The 14808-nt window shown below is 40.2% G+C and overlaps 1 protein-coding gene across 1 annotated transcript in view; it reads left to right on the top strand.

The window, feature by feature from the left end:
* Positions 1-13629, top strand: part of esyt1b (extended synaptotagmin-like protein 1b) — a 94303-nt gene extending 80674 nt beyond the window's left edge. Inside the window, exons 48-52 of the mRNA XM_037534861.1 lie at positions 941-1080; positions 4796-4927; positions 6399-6504; positions 7341-7390; positions 9706-13629. Coding sequence (XP_037390758.1) covers positions 941-1080; positions 4796-4927; positions 6399-6504; positions 7341-7390; positions 9706-9733 — 456 coding nt within the window. The 3' untranslated portion in view covers positions 9734-13629. The remainder of the gene's footprint in view (positions 1-940; positions 1081-4795; positions 4928-6398; positions 6505-7340; positions 7391-9705) is intronic.
* Positions 13630-14808: the final 1179 nt, after the last annotated feature.

The following is a 14808-nucleotide window of genomic DNA, read 5'->3' as shown; positions in this document are numbered from 1 at the left end:
AGATAGATGGACAGATAGATGGATGGATAGATAGATGAACAGATGGACAGATAGATGAACAGATAGATAGAGGGACAGATAGATGGACAGATAGATAGAGGGACAGATAGATGGACAGATAGATAGATAGATGGAAAGATAGATAGAGGGACAGATAGATGGACAGATAGATAGATGGACAGATAGATAGAGGGACAGATAGATAGACAGATAGATAGATGGACAGATGGACAGATAGATGGATGGATAGATAGATGAACAGATGGACAGATAGATGAACAGATAGATAGAGGGACAGATAGATGGACAGATAGATAGAGGGACAGATAGATGGACAGATAGATAGATGGAAAGATAGATAGAGGGACAGATAGATGGACAGATTGATAGATGGACAGATAGATGAACAGATAGATAGAGGGACAGTTAGATGGACAGATAGATAGAGGGACAGATAGATGGACAGATAGATAGATGGACAGATGGACAGATAGATGGATGGATAGATAGATGAACAGATAGATAGAGGGACAGATAGATGTACAGATAGATAGAGGGACAGATAGATGGACAGATAGATAGATGGAAAGATAGATAGAGGGACAGATAGATGGACAGATAGTTAGATGGACAGATAGATGAACAGATAGATAGAGGGACAGTTAGATGGACAGATAGATAGATGGACAGATAGATAGAGGGACAGATAGATGGACAGATAGATAGATGGACAGATAGATAGAGGGACAGATAGATGGACAGATAGATAGAGGGACAGATAGATGGACAGATAGATAGAGGGACAGATAGATGGACAGATAGATAGAGGGACAGATAGATGGACAGATAGATCGATGGACAGATAGATGGAAGCCAGGGTGAGTGTGTGTAAAGGCCTGTCTGCAGCGAACCCTGACCGGTTGTCTCTGTTTGAGCTCAGGTCTTGAACTCGAAGATGGCTTCCCTCATGGCGCTCGGTGCTGGTCCTGTGTTGAGCAATAAACAGGCAGCTACAACTGGGCAGATCAGAATCTCACTGTCCCACCAGAGGAAACTCGCTGTTGTCGTTCACGGTTGCAGGTCTGTTCTTGTATCGCAGTTCTAGTCTTTTTGAGTTGTCATATTGAGAGCATGTGATTAATGGTGCTGTGCAGTTTGAGAATAAATCAGAATTCACTGCTATATTTATTTAATCTCCTCTGGCTGTGTGTGATACAGCAGCGTTCAGAAGCAGATAAACAGTGAGTTACAGCCTCCACACGGGGGGTTAGTTTAACACACTGTAACAGACCCCAGAGCAAAGTCTGTATCCCCCAATGTATATAACAGTGTTTGGACCTTTTTATTCACAGGTTTGACGAACTATAGATCTGTTCTGTCGTGCTGATACGAGCTCTTCCGCTGTGTAGTCCGAAATAATTTTGTAAGCCTCTTTAGTCAAATTTATACAACAGCGTTTTGGGGCCGCTGTTGAATACAAATAGTAGACTTTGAGAAAAAAAGTCATAATATTTGGAGGATAAAGTGGTCTAACTGTAGGGGGGCTGCCATACCGAGGTGGGGTCTCAGTTGCTTTTGATTCCGTCTGGCTCTTTATTCTAGATAAACAGTTTCCTCCAAGTCCGTCTGGCTCTTTATTCTAGATAAACAGTTTCCTCCGAGTCCGTCTGGCTCTTTATTCTAGATAAACAGTTTCCTCCGAGTCCGTCTGGCTCTTTATTCTAGATAAACACGGTTTCCTCCGACTCCGTCTGGCTCTTTATTCTAGATAAACAGTTTCCTCCGATTCCGTCTGGCTCTTTATTCTAGATAAACAGTTTCCTCCGAGTCCGTCTTGCTCTTTATTCTAGATAAACAGTTTCCTCCGATTCCGTCTGGCTCTTCATTCTAGATAAACACAGTTTCCTCCAACTCCGTCTGGCTCTTTATTCTAGATAAACAGTTTCCTCCGACTCCGTCTGGCTCTTTATTCTAGATAAACAGTTTCCTCCGACTCCGTCTGGCTCTTTATTCTAGATAAACACGGTTTCCTCCGAGTCCGTCTGGCTCTTTATTCTAGATAAACAGTTTCCTCCGATTCCGTCTGGCTCTTTATTCTAGATAAACAGTTTCCTCCGACTCCGTCTGGCTCTTTATTCTAGATAAACAGTTTCCTCCAACTCCGTCTGGCTCTTTATTCTAGATAAACACAGTTTCCTCCGACTCCGTCTGGCTCTTTATTCTAGATAAACAGTTTCCTCCGATTCCGTCTGGCTCTTTATTCTAGATAAACAGTTTCCTCCGACTCCGTCTGGCTCTTTATTCTAGATAAACAGTTTCCTCCAACTCCGTCTGGCTCTTTATTCTAGATAAACACGGTTTCCTCCGACTCCGTCTGGCTCTTTATTCTAGATAAACAGTTTCCTCCGATTCCGTCTGGCTCTTTATTCTAGATAAACAGTTTCCTCCGATTCCATCTGGCTCTTTATTCTAGATAAACAGTTTCCTCCGATTCCGTCTGGCTCTTCATTCTAGATAAACACAGTTTCCTCCGACTCCGTCTGGCTCTTTATTCTAGATAAACACGGTTTCCTCCGACTCCGTCTGGCTCTTTATTCTAGATAAACACAGTTTCCTCCGATTCCGTCTGGCTCTTTATTCTAGATAAACACAGTTTCCTCCGATTCCGTCTGGCTCTTTATTCTAGATAAACACAGTTTCCTCCGATTCCGTCTGGCTCTTCATTCTAGATAAACACAGTTTCCTCCGACTCCGTCTGGCTCTTTATTCTAGATAAACACAGTTTTCTGCTCAGCCATTTCAGCCAGTTCTTATACTAATACCAGGCTGGTGCTGATAAGCAGGAGAGACGGGGAGGCTGAGTGTCTCTTTATGGAGGAATCGATAGGAAAGTGCAGCTCCACCAACTCAGCGCCCCTCATTTAACACGAGGAGGTGCTGCTTCCCTTTGGAAAGACTGGCCACAATATTGCGGCCTTTCCTGGTTTTACTGCCACTTTAATGTCATAATTCTATGACTTTCTTTCTCTACATATTATGCCTTTATTCTCGAGGTTTACTATTTTTATTTGTATAAGCGGCCTTAAAACGCTGTGGTATATTTATTAACATATGTTGATTAAAGTATTTTTATGTATTTGAGTTGGAAATGGAAAACTCATCTGGTTCAAACAACATAAAATTGTGTTGAATATTCTTGCATAAACTTGCCATAAAAGTCTGGTTGTCATGCCAATGTCATGTTGCCTTATGAACCTGCCCTAAAGTGAAATATTATTTATCTTGCTCAAACATATATATAAAAAAACAATGTGCTAGATGCCTTACTCAAGTACAGTAACTGAAGTACATGTAATCCACTACTTTTCACCTCTGCTAAGTAGGGATCTATTACACGCAGTGGATCCATTACATTCAGATTTCATGCTATAAAAGATGTGATACTAGGAATAGGTGCTGTGGTTCCATGGTTTTCCTAAAAATGATAACCACAAATGTTAATAAACTGCTGTGCCGCTCCCGAAATGCTTTGATTAGTCTAACTTGGATGGTTCATTAGCCAAGCTGTTTGAACCTGTGAGCAGGGAGAGCAAGCTTGAGCTGGAACAAGCAAAATCACCCTCACGTTCTTCTCTGATTTGGGAACACTTGGATTTTTCATTTCTATAATAATGACAGGCAAAGAAACGATAATTTGCAAGCATCAAATACCGTAACTCATCTGTGAAGACGTCACTGAGACGTGAGATGAAAACATGAGTTTCAGCATCTACTTCTCAGGACTAGGTTCAGGTAGCTTGCTAGATGAGGATGTTTATAGCTTCTGGACGGCGCCTCTACTTGGTTGTCGAGACTCTTGTCTTCTGCCAGTGATTGAGCACGTTAGTAAATCCTCTCAGTCATTACAGCCAGACTGTGCATACAAACACAAGATCAGGCTGTAAATGACCTAGTAAACCTTTCATTTTGAGATGTAGTTTTATATCCTGCAGATTTTTTGTTTAATGTTATGAGCCGTGATAAACACACGCAACATTAATATACATCCTGAACTTTGTTTATATGAAGGGTGTTGTTGGGAAATTTACACATACGGAAAAATCAGTGCCATATTATGAGTATTACTGGCTTTATTGGAGGAAAAGATGTCTTCAATTAACGTTTCGCTGTTGTCAGAAGAAAACCTCGTATCTCCAAAAGGGTCACTTTACAGGAGAAGGGAAAAACCTACTTCACATTTAATGGAAGTCAATGGAACCAGAATTTTGTCCGGGTCATTTTGGACAGTTTCTTTTGGTCCGTTCTTCATGACATTTACAAACGATATAAAAGGCAACAGGCAACATTTTCAAATTATGTCAAAAGCTGAAAAAAAAACCGGAGATATGAGGTTTTCTTCCAACAGCAGTGACATTGTTTTTGTTTTAAAAAATTCACTATATCAAAAATGACAAATGCTTATACAGCATTTTGGACTGAAACTCTAATTATTATATTTATTTGACGTCTTCTGAGTAAATGACTTTTGAGGTTTCCCTTCAAAAAGCACTGTTGCAGCAAGAATTACAAAAAAACACCAGTAAGTGAATAAATGAATGAACAGATTAATTTTAGAATACGTATTGTGACGTATAGTGAAATGTACATATCGTTACCCCTCCAGTGCTGGGGGCGCAGATCTGCAGTCAGATTGCAGTAATTTTAGATGATCAATCTTCATTCGATTGATCGTTTTTTAAGTGAATTGCAGCAGAACATCAGGGTGACTTGTGTGTGTATGTGTTTGTGTGTTTAGAAGCCTGGTGTCATCATCCAAAGAAGGTTTAGACACCTACGTCTCGCTGATTCTCCTGCCGGATAAAAACAAGGCCACGAAGAGAAAGACGGCTGTGAAGAAGAAGGACCTGGAGCCGGAGTTTAACGAGAGGTACGGAGGAGTCGCGCGAACGTCTGAGAGACGGAACGTTCTCTTCTATTCAGGCTGATTTCAGAGGTTTAAACGTGTTTGTGCATCAGAGAAGTACATTACGTTCCCATGGTCACACCTGAAGGCGGCTTTCAAAGGGACGTCATAACGCACACACAAGCACTGAATACAGTCACGTTCAAACGTCTCGGCGCCCGTCAAATTCCATGTTTTGTTGGAATTTGTTTCTGAGCTTCTGCACATGTTGATGCACAGTTACTGTTTATTTGCTAAATTTCGCATATTGGGGGAAAAATAAAACATGACGTTTTGTAAACAAAACTAAAGTTACGGCATATTTTATGCCAATATGCAATATGCAATTTCCCCCTGGGATCAATAAAGGAATCTGAATCTGAAAACTCAGCAAATAAATAAAAGCTATGCACTAAAATGATGGAAAGCAATGTCATATCCAGGTGTATTTTCTGTAGAGGATGTGTTGTTTGATTTATTGCGAATGTGATTTCAAACTTTGGCATAGACCTTTTATAAAGCAGTACTTCAGCATTCGTGAACAGCTTAGGTTAGTATTTGCACGATGATGTAAAATGTTTCACAGTGTAAAAGTTTCCCTAAAGGGAAATTCCATAGATTTTTCTACATTACACATTATTTAGTCTTCAAGATGATCATTCAGAGGGTTTGGTGTGAAATGGTTCTGATGTCTTTACAGTGGTGGTGATGGGAACCAGGGGTCGCCATGACTACGGCACAGATATAGACACTTTATTTACTTCCAAAGTGGTAGTTTATGTGGAATGTTGTTGATGGGAAAATAGTGGAAAATCTGAAATAGTACGTTTTCTTTGGGGACTACTTTGCCTCACGGCATCCTGCATGTATCCTTCCACCATGAATGTGTTTTAAAAACAGGTTTCAAGCCCAGATTTTCTCACATCAGGCTGCGTGTTCGTTTCACGTAGGAACTTTCTGTGAGGGAGCTTTTAAATAATAATAATAATAATAATAATAATACATTTTATTTGACGGCGCCTTTCTGACACTCAAGGTCACCTTACATAAAATGAGACAATAATAATAGTAAATAAACAGTAAAACATTAAAACACAGTAAAAAAAACAGTAAAAACCAAGAGATAACACTCAAAGAATAAAATAAAATAAATGAAAATAAAATAAAAATGGATAAAATTAATAAAACAGTGATTGGAGTTAGGAGTTATATGCAGATCTAAAGAGATATGTTTTGACACCCGACTTGAAATGTAAAATAGAGTCAGAGTTCCTTTAGAGGTGGACGTCTGGTTCCTATCACCACCACTGTGAACAGCTGACTTGAAAGTGAAGCATTTCATATTAAACCCCTTTGATTACATCACAATGATTTAAATATTTAGAAAATCAGATTCATTTCCCTTTAGAACACAGATGTTTGTTCGCTCTGTAACGCTGATTGAATTGTTTCTCAGGTTCGAGTTTGATCTGAGCGCGGACGATGCTCGGCAGCGGGTGCTGAGTGTGTGTCTGAAGCACAGTTCGTCCTTCATGAGTCGAGACAAAGACGTCCTTGGTCAGGTCAGTCGGTGAATGAACGCTCTCACTGTGTTGTCCTGGGTTTCATTAGAGATGTCAGCAAGTGGCGACGGCTCTCTGGCAGTGTTTGTTCTCCTGAAAGTAGGCCTGTCACAATCATTACAGAATGGCCTGATCGCAGCTGTTCGTGATGATGGCAGTGATTTAATCTGACTGCGGTCATTTCCCACCGCCCACGTCGTTATAGAATGTGAATTGGGCGCTTTGGGTTAAGACAAATACATGTCTAAGCGTTGACCCCGTCATCAGGAGATTGTGAGTTCGATCCCCAGTGATGTTACAGCCGTCTGTAGCCGGGAGTCCAAGAGAGCCCAATCGGCCTCGCTCTCTCTGGGTGGGTAGGATGCCTCCCCTCTCTCTCCCAATCACTCAGCGCAGTGCTGGTCAGTGCAGGCATCTGTTAGCTGACGTAACAGATCTGGCGGTTGGCTCTCAGCTGTCCAATGACGTTGCGTGAGCGGTAGTTCGAAAAGATGCTGTGGTGCTTCACAGGTCTCGGAGGAAGCCTGGTGGTACTGTGTGACTGGAGGAGTGCGGACTAGTGGGTGGACCAATCAGGCGTAACACTCTGTCCACCTCCTTGTCCACTTTATCAGCTCCACTTACTGTATAGCTGCACTCTGTAGTTCTACAGTTACAGACTGTAGTCCATCTGTTTCTCTGATGCTCTGTTACCCTGTTCTTCAGTGGTCAGGAAGCTTACAGAGTTTTTCTTCCATGTATTTCTCTTATTCCACATATTAACATTTTGTATTATGTGAAAACTGTAAAACTTGCTGTCCTTTTAGTGAAATTGATGATAAACTTTGTCCTTATAGGTGCAGATAGATCTGGCGCAGATTGACCTCCTCTCAGGTGTCACACAGTGGTAAGTTATGAGGCGCATACGCAGACACTTCAGCCATACTCTATGAAGGGCCTATCAGTTGTAGGCACAGTGAATAACACCAATTCTAGAAAACCCTGAAATAAAATTGTGCACTTTTGTCAAATCATCTTTTCACCTTAATACCGGAAAAAACAATGTGGTCATTATGTCAGTATTTCTGCGGGATTATTATGGTTGATCTGTCATTTTTATGCTCTGTATCTTGATGTTAAAAACAAAAAATGATAGACATGGTCTGGAGAATCGTCTAATCATGGGAATCGTGGAAAGCCACTATTTGCCTCTATAATGACTTTAAAGGCATTTCTGTAAAACATTTCAGCAGAAATTTACCTGACGATGCAGTGACTGTGAAAAAGGTCCATATTAGACTTGGAACCATAATACTACCACCACCGTGCTTCACAGATGGGATTAGGTTTTTATGCTGGAATGCAGATGTTTTCCTTTCTCCAACCATAACGTTTCTTATTTAAACCAAGAAGATCTGTCCACAAAACGTTGTTCCAGTAGCCTTCTGGCTCGTCCACGTGATCTTTAGCAAACTGCAGATGGACAGCCATGTTCTTTTTGGAGAGCAGCGGCTTCTCCTTGCAACCCTGCCATGCACACCATTGTTGTTCAGTGTTCTCCTGATTGTGGGCTCATGAACATCAACATTAGCCACTGTGATTCAGGCCTTTAGTTGCTTAGAAGGTACCCTGGGCTCTTTTGTGACCTCGCGGACTATTACACACCTTGCTCTTAGTGAGATCTTTGTTGGTCGACCCGTCTTGAGAAGCGTAACAGGGTCATTTGTACACAGTCTGTCTGACTGTGGATTGGTGGAGTCCAAACTCTTTAGAGTTGGTTCTGTAACCTTTTCCAGCCTGATGAGAATCAACAGCAGTTCCTCTGAAGTCCTCCGAAATCTCCTTCGTTGGTGGCATTATATACTTCCATAAACATGACATGAAGATCAGACTGTGTTAGATCCCAGGTCTTTAAATAAAACAGGGTGGTCACTCACACCTGATTGCGCATCCCATTGATTGAAACTTTTGCCACTCACAGATATGAAATATTGGACCATTTTCCTCAATAAATAAAAGACCAAGTCTAACATTTTTGTCTCATTTGTTTCATTTGGTCCTGTTCTGGACTGGTTATGTTTGGAGAAAGGAAAACCCTGCATTCCAGCATAAGAACCTTATCCCATCTGTGAAACATGGTGGTGGTAGTGTCATGGTTTGGGCCTGTTTTGCTGCATCTGGGCCAGGTGAACTCCATCATCGATGAAACGGTGAACTCTGAATTATAAAAGCGAATTCTAAAGGAAAATGTTACTCAGTAAAAAAAATGACCAAGTCTAACATTTTTGCCTCGTTTGTTTAATTTGGTTCTCTTTATCTACCAATAGGACAATAGAAAATCTTTAGTTTTAGGTCAAATTTAAGCAGAAACACAGAAAATTCACAAACTTTCAAGCCACTGTAGTTGTTTTACTGGTGTGATGAGATTTTAGGTTTTGAATACGTTCTGCTGGTTGTCACAATCATTATACGTTACATTAAACCTACAACGAATCGATATACCACTGTTTATTTCTCATCAAAGAGCAAAAACATTTTGAAGAATCATTTGTATGAACCGAAATTCAGATCTTCTTTATGAATACATTTGATTGATGTACATCAATCCTAACATTATGACCACCTCCTCGTTTCTACACTCATTGTCCATCTTATCAGCTCCACTTACTGTATAATAAGATTAATGATTAAGAGACCCTTATTAGTCCCACAACGGGGAAATTTCACCTCTGCATGTAACCCATCCGTGAAGTGAAACACCACATACACACTAGTGAGCACACACACACGAGGGGGCAGTGAGCAGCCCAACCTGCAGGGCCCAGGGAGCAGTTGGGGGTTAGGTGTCTTGCTCAAGGAAGCCTCAGTCATGTGCTGTTGGCTCTGGGGATCAAACCGGCGACCTTCCGGTCCCGAGGCTGGATCCCTAACCTCCAGCCCACAACTGCCCCCAAATTATGTAGCTGCACTTTGTAGTTCTACAGTTACAGACTCTAGTCCATCTGTTTCTCTGATACTCTGTTACCCTGTTCTTCAGTGGTCAGGACCCTCATGGACCCTCACAGAGCAGGTACTATTTGGGTGGTGGATCATTCTCAGCACTGCAGTTACACTGACGTCGTGGTGGTGTGATACTATGTGTTGTGCTGGTACGAGTGGATCAGGCACCGCAGTTTAAAAACATCGCTTTTCTCACAAGCCTTTTTTTCCCCCCAATTTCAGGTTTGACTTGAAGGAAGAGAACAACTAGCTGAATGCGCTTCACTCTGACCTTCCTTCGAGGTCAACGATGCAACTTATCACACCGATGCCTTCCTGTGCTCTCCTTTCTCTGCCTGCTCATACTGGATTAGTGAACTGATGGACTGACCGATGGTGTAATGTGGCTTACAGGCACAGTATTGAAGTTTATTAGTGAAATATGAGTATGCTTACAAGAAGAGTGTCTCATCTCAATTTTAAAATTGCCAATTTCTATGTAAGCAGTGGGTCATAGATGCTTAGCAAAGTCCCGACATTGTTACATTAATGATGCTTAATGTTCTGAAATGTTAGTGGTGTCAGAACTGCTGAGAATTCCAGAAAGAGAGCTCTTATTATTTTGGTGCGGGATCATTTACAGTGAGCTCCAAAAGTTTCGTCATATCTATGTGCTTTAACACTTTGGTATTGGAAGTGCATAGTGATTATAAGGGTTAGGGTTAGGAACTCTAGAACACAGATTTCGGCACCACACATCAGGATCATCTTCGTTTGTTCGCCAGATCTTTGGAGCTCACTGTATGAAGAATATTAAGCAATATAAGCAGAAAAAAATGCTGATTGGACCACAAACGGTGAGGACCACAGCTTGGATTGCTGGGTTAAAATCTTTTATGATGTATGCTGGGGTAGCTAATGGCCTTGAGCACTTAAGATAAATGACTAAGGAATCCCAGTTTGTGACGAATGCCTGAGAGCAACAAAATATGCTGGACGAGGAAAATGTAGATTAAGATGTTTTAGAATTCAACTTTCATTATGCTGGTAAATAGTTCACTGGCCTTTTCTAGCCTTAAGAATGACCAACGCTTGTGTCATTGTGTTATTGTGTTGTACTGCATAGTTGCCTTTACTGCTGAAAGCATATAGAGTGTGACGTGCTAAAGATCCTCATATCCAAGGCACTTCGTTTTATTTCATTGCCTTATATTTTCAGGAGGTTTGATTTGGACGCCTAAGCTATGTAGGGATGCACCGATTCCAATTTCTTGCCAGACGGATAATCCAAAGCTCACACTGTGGGTGAAATGAACACATTTCGGACTTTCTGTTTGCCAAACGTCACAATATGAATAACAGTATTTGCTCTTAAATTAGCCAAACTGGCATTTTAAACTCAAGTCCTTTGTCTATTGAAATAATATGAGTGGAATAAAGTGCTATAGTGAAGGTAAGAGGCGACATGCGTGGGCAGGGTTATAATAGTTCACTAAAACTGTCATTAAAAACAAGAATTTGCAGTGAAAAAATGTGCTGGTTAAATGTAATGAAGATAAAAATGACAAGAAAATCCGAACTACAACATCCACGGAAAATCAGACTATAATTGTGGTCAGTTTAGTAGATATGTAGTTGAATGTAACTTGAAAGTGGACTGTCCAAATATCTGCCGATTCTGCCTGTGCATCCCTAAAGCTGGGGTAAGAAAAGGAATTCCACTGGAGAACTGCCGTTATAAACACTCGGAAAACTGACCTTAACTGTACCGCTCACTGTAGACGTTAGACTGAGTTGTTAAGCCGTGCTGTAGTTATAGAGGAGTGACTGTAGAGCTGCAGTAGTGAAGGAAACTGGACTCCAGAGTTTCTTCTGAAATGAGGGTGTTAATAGTGAGTCTGTGCTGCAGTAACAGCCTAAACATGCCTTGGAACATTGCTGTGAGGATTTGATTGAGCATTGGTGAGGTCAGGTACTGATGTGAGATGGTCAGTTCTGTATCAAGCTGACACTCAGCACTTTAGTAAAGAAGATGGTTCTATATAGAACTGTAAACACTCTGAGAACATTTTGCATGAATAATGTTCTTTGCAACAGGAATCGGTTCTTCAGATTAATGAAAAACTTGCATGAATGTACTATAGATGATGGTATATAGCACCCAAAAGTGTTCTTCTATTGTTACAAGCTTGACACTGTAACAATAGCAGAACCCTTTTGGGTGCTATATAGAATCATTTTCAAAAAGGTCCATATAGAACCATCTACAGCACGTTCTTTGTCAGCCTGAATAACCATTTTATGATAACGATTAAGGTTGTTATGAGTGTTTATGGTTCTATGTAGTACCATTTTCTTTACTAAAGAACCCTTGAAGCACTTTTCAGCATCTTTTTTTAAGAGTGTAATGGAATGGGATGCTCTGCCCAGTGCTGAGAGTCAGCTGGATCCAGAACTGACCATCTAACATCAGCACCTGACCTCACTAATGCTCAGTCAAATCCTCACAGCAATGTTCCAACATCTAGAAGCCTTTCCCGAAGAGCAGAGGCTGTTACTGCAGCACAAACTCACTATTAACACCCTTTTGCATGGAGACGTGAACTTCTGTACCTTCAGCACCTTAAAGTAGTTGAATTCAGGCCTTAGAAGGACCATCTGGATGGTTCTGGACATAAAGTGTAGGTGTAAAGGTCAGGAGGACCAGGGAACATTGCACTTCCAGCACTGGGTCCAAAAGCATCGTAGTTCTAAGATCTTCTGAAGGCCTGGGGACACCAAACGGACATGATTTACCGGTGATGAGTCTGTTTGCCGTGTTCAGAATATGCCTCTGAATCAATGGTGACTAGAAATAGTTAAGGTCATCGTTCTGTTTGTCCGTTGTTTATTCTTGCACTCAAACTCGGAAGGCCTTATATTTCCTTCTGTGTTACCACGTTTTATTTTTTACGCAGTAGTTTGCTTTTTATTACTCATGTTTATGTGGCTTCATAAGGTTCGTTCCATTTGTTACATTTAACCCTCTACTGCATGCGTTATGACAGCAATTAAAAAAATATTTCATTCACTTTTCTTGCAAAAAATGGACCTGATTATTACATATCAAACATAAAAAGTGGGTGGAGGGTCATTTTGGGGTATGTTGCCTTGAGGCAACATTGTGTGACAATGGGAAGAAATTATATGGAGGCCTGGCTTGTGACTGGTGTTGCTTCTAGGCAACAAACATATGTATAAAAATTCTCATAACAAAAATAACTGATAGTGAATGTTAAAGAGCTTTAGCAGTGACCACTAAGAGAGTATGATCAGGAACATGCTTTTTATTGACATACGTAAACGGTTCCCTTTATTGTTAACCCCGTCATTGTCTTTAAATATGGATGTTATTGTAAAGTGAGGAAAATGGCTTTGTTGCCCAGAGGCAACATATGCAATAGAGGGTTAATGTGTTATGACAGCAATACAAAAACAAAAATCAGTTCACTTTTCTTGTATAAAATGGACTTGATTATTGCATATCAAAACATTTAAAAAATATTGTTCAGGGGTCATTTTGGGGTATGTTGCCTTAAGGCAACATTGTGGTCCCTGAAGTGGTGAGACCTGTTGTTTCTAGGCAACAATATTTCTGCAAGTTCTCATAACAAAAAATTGACAGTGAATGTTAAAGAGCTTTAACCCCGTCATTTTCTTTAAATATGGATGTTATTGTAAAGTGAGGAAAATGGGTTTGTTGCCCTGAGGCAACATTAAATAATAGAGGGCCAATTATTCCTGTTGTATTTGTTGTCTGTGACCCAAATTTGCATGTTTCCATTGTGTATTCCGAAGCTGTATGGCTCTGAACAGCCATAAATGTTTATGCCTTTTGTTTTATTGTCATTTTTTTATACGCTACTGCTTGTAAGCAATAGAAGATGTGCTTTTCACCAGAAGTATAACCCCCTTCGTTTTTATATGATTGTTTTTAAACGTTGTGTCTCTAAACCCTGCTTGAATATGATTTCTGCAGAGATGTACAAAAAGCCAAGCACCAAAGAAACAATCGACCACAGTGTGAAGCTCCTCGCAGCACTTTCACAATTTCCCACAATCCTCTTCACTGTGTTCCGGCTTGACTATCGCCATATTTACGCCAGTAAAACATATCAAACAAACCTTCCTGATGTGTTCACTGTCTTCATGTGGTATCTTAATGGGAACTGCTCCATTTTAGAGCGACATAGACCTGTTCACAGTGGTGGTGATAGGAACCAGACGTCCACCTTTAAAAGCTCCTCACAGAAAGTTCCTACAGGAAATGGTTATGAATTCATTGTTTTGGGATCAGAGGTGGCAGAAGTACTTTACTTAAGTACTAATAATCCAGTAAAAATACTCAAGTAAAAGTTGGTGTAACATTTGTGTGATTTTTTTAATTTAAAGTATAAAAACAAATGTTTTCTTAAAAAAAAAAAAAACAAAAGCAGGTTTTTTTTATTGAGGGTCCATTAAACTGATATATATTGGTTTATACTAGAACTGCAGGCATCATCCACAAAAATCCACTTATCTTGAGAACCCAAACATGTTTACATGCTAGATTTTCTTTAGAAGAATTAGAGGTGCTTTCCTGTAAGACCTTCAACACATTTTGGGATGATTTACATTATTGGTTATAACCAAAGATCGTGGGTTTACGTGAGGTTACAAAGGCAGATGTTATATATGGATTGATTTTCCGAGACACACATTCTAAAATGATTGTAAATGTTATTTTATTGTTGGGAATATTTTTCATACATAAAGTATGGGTTTATGAAAACATCTGTCATAAGGCCATCTACTACGTTTAGTACCTTTGAGTGCATGAAAAAGAAAAAAAAAAAGCCAAAAAGTTGCTCAAATTTATGAAAATGGTTTGAAAGACACTAGGGAGCAATAGTGTCTCCTCTAACATCCCCCCACCATTATTATTATTATTATTATATTTAATATGGTTACTTGAATTTACCAACTGCTTCATAAACAAGTGTACATTGCATAAAAATAATAATAATAAAAAAAAAACCTCTCACTGTGACGAAGATGCACCTAACATACTTAAACTTTCCGATAGGGAATCTAATCAGATACAGGCAGATTATTTACAGGATTACCCACCCTCGTTCAATCGGATACAAACTATTCCGAATGGCCTCAAACGGACTAGACTGCTCCGACAGACATTTACATGGCCGTATTTCGATTGAGCTATTAGTCGGATTATTAACGGATTATTAGGCTACACGTAAACACGGCTTTTGTCTTTAAAAGAAGGCAACAGTGGAAGTGTAGTGGTGAAAACTGACTACTGTAACA

Source organism: Pygocentrus nattereri, chromosome 26 (genome assembly GCF_015220715.1).
Source record: "Pygocentrus nattereri isolate fPygNat1 chromosome 26, fPygNat1.pri, whole genome shotgun sequence".
Lineage (NCBI taxonomy): Eukaryota > Metazoa > Chordata > Actinopteri > Characiformes > Serrasalmidae > Pygocentrus > Pygocentrus nattereri.
The sequence above is the reverse complement of the archived record's forward strand: the minus strand, read 5'-3'. Positions and strand labels throughout refer to the sequence as shown.